At 37.7% G+C, this 2,409-nt stretch overlaps 1 protein-coding gene across 1 annotated transcript in view; it reads right to left on the reverse strand.

The window, feature by feature from the left end:
* Positions 1-1,315, reverse strand: part of malt3 (MALT paracaspase 3) — a 7,192-nt gene extending 5,877 nt beyond the window's left edge. Inside the window, exons 1-5 of the mRNA XM_014003560.1 lie at positions 1,209-1,315; positions 920-990; positions 677-813; positions 433-571; positions 129-304 (exon numbers count right to left, since the gene is read on the reverse strand). Of these exons, the coding sequence (XP_013859014.1) occupies positions 129-304; positions 433-571; positions 677-813; positions 920-962 (495 nt within the window). The 5' untranslated portion in view covers positions 963-990; positions 1,209-1,315. The remainder of the gene's footprint in view (positions 1-128; positions 305-432; positions 572-676; positions 814-919; positions 991-1,208) is intronic.
* Between the last annotated feature and the right edge of the window lie 1,094 nt (positions 1,316-2,409).

The following is a 2,409-nucleotide window of genomic DNA, read 5'->3' on the forward strand; positions in this document are numbered from 1 at the left end:
AGCAGATTGTGCCCAGTTAGGACTCCAACCAGTGTACTTAAAGTATTCCTTGTCAAGGCAAGAAGGGATTTTCCAAATCCGTGATTTGGGCTGTTTATCAGCTGGAAGGTAAGTAAACACTCGCGTACCTGCAGCGTGTCGCTCATCTTGTCTGGCAGCGGTTGGCCATTTCTGTACCACTGGTAGCGCGGCGCTGGGATGCCGAAGGCAGCACATCGGAGAGTAAGTTTCCCACCTGGTTGAACTGTTTGCGGTTTGGGGTTGACGGTGATGTGCGGCTCGCCTTGCCAGTCCACCGGCAAATCTGAATAAAACGAAAGATAATTTAAAAAAACAGCAATAAAATGCATTTATTGTCAGAAGAGCCGCCACGATCGATCGATCGATCGATAGATAGATAGATAGATAGATAGATGTTACAGTGCAGTTTACCTGATTTATCAGTGTCCAACACCTTCACCTTCACCCACTCGCTGAAGGCGCAGTTGTTAGAGTGGTCGTTCACTCGGCAGACAAAGCACTGAGTTTTTACAGCTTTTAAAGTCAAGTCTGGTTGATTACCCCCAGGAACCTTTGGGGAAGAAAAGAAAGAAAATGCATCACTTTTCGAAATATGGAAAGCAACAAAACAAAGACAGGTTTAAACACAATTGACTGTATATTGGAATCTACACACTTCCACATAGTTTTCCTTCTCCTTCTCAAAGAACCACTGGTAGTTCAGGATGCCTTTCCCCTCAGCTCGGACACACAGAGTCACCTTATGGTTCACAGGTACACACACAGAGACAGGATGGCGCACAATCACTAGATCTGAAAACAAATAAGAGAATCATAGTCATCTAAAATAAACCGACTTCAACAATAAAAGAAAGAATGAAGACCTGCTAGTGGAGGCAAAGTAATAATAAATACACACCTTTGATCATTATTTGACCAGGCTTGGGGTGAGGTCCAGTCATTTGTGCATTTTCGTCTTCTTATAACAGACTTTAAAAGAGAATTAAACAGAATTTATACATATCACACACAAACACAGCCTTACACGAGCAGGACAACACAGAGAGCGTTACTGCCTTCACTTCTCGTTTCCAGTGAAATGAGCTTTCCTGTTTGCGCAGCACGACTACAATATTGTTTGTTCTAAACAGGAGGGGAAAAAACTTGTTTTTTCTTTAAACATGAAAAAATGTGTGTTTCACTGATACCTGCCGTCAGCCTCGAACCAGTGGAGCAGCTGTCGGACCTCGGCCAGATTGTGTTTTCCTGTTCAGTCACTTTACCTTCTAATATGTAAGAACACTAAAAACTCTTCCCCTTCCCGGAACAAGGCGGTGGGTTCGTGTTTTACCGTAATGTCAGTAATACGGGAGCACTCTGAATATACACACTAAAAATGTAAGATCTGAATTAAGTAATATCACATGCGGTGTGCCTCAGGGTTCTGTAMTTGGGCAAAAGCTATTTATTTATTTTGAAAAAGATTTGGTAAATGTGTCAGGGTTGTTCAAATGTGTTTTATTTGCAGACAAAACAACATTCTTTTGTTTTGGTAAGGATGTAGAACAAATTTTGGTGGTGATGAGATATAATTTGTTAGAATATAAACTTGGCTTCAACTCAATAAATTATCATTAAATTTAGATAAGACAAATTATACAATATTCAGTAACAGAAAGAAAAATGTTGATGTTCCATTTAGAGTTGATGGGATTGAGATCTGTAGAGTCAGTGAGGTGAAGTTTTGGGGTGTCCTCGTTGACGAGAAGCTGACATGGAGACCTCATATAAATCATTTATGAACAAAAATAGCCAAATCTATTGCAGTATTATACAACGTAAAGGATTTATTTAAGGATAAAGCTCTGTTTGTATTATATAATGCAATAATTGTTCCACTCTTGATCTACTGTATTGATGTTTGGGGAAAAACATGTAAAACAATCAAAAATTCTATTTTTATTTTACAGAAAAGAGCCATAAGAATCATCGCCAGAAACCATTATTGTCACCCATCAAATACATTTTTCCATCAGTTAAAGTTATTGAAATTCTGTGTTTTGGTTGATTATGGTATTTTATCAGTTCTGTATGGGCTTATAAAAACACATTGCCTTCAAACATCCATTTACACTTGGTTAAAAGAGAGAGTTGTTATAATCTCAAGGGGATAAAGATGTTTGTTAGACCTAAAGTCAGAAACAGTTTAAAGGAACGGAATACTTCAGTCCAGGGAATTAAATTATGGAATAATCTGGAAGATGACATTAAAAATGCCAGATCAATGTTTAAGAGAATGATAAAGTTTAATTTGCTGGAGAAATATGCACATGTATAAATTGTTGTTCAAGGATTTAAACTTTTATTTATTTTTCTTTTTTCTTTTCTTTTTTGTAAACTGTAGATAAT

Source organism: Austrofundulus limnaeus, unplaced genomic scaffold, assembly GCF_001266775.1.
Source record: "Austrofundulus limnaeus strain Quisiro unplaced genomic scaffold, Austrofundulus_limnaeus-1.0 Scaffold19, whole genome shotgun sequence".
In the NCBI taxonomy this organism is placed as follows: domain Eukaryota; kingdom Metazoa; phylum Chordata; class Actinopteri; order Cyprinodontiformes; family Rivulidae; genus Austrofundulus; species Austrofundulus limnaeus.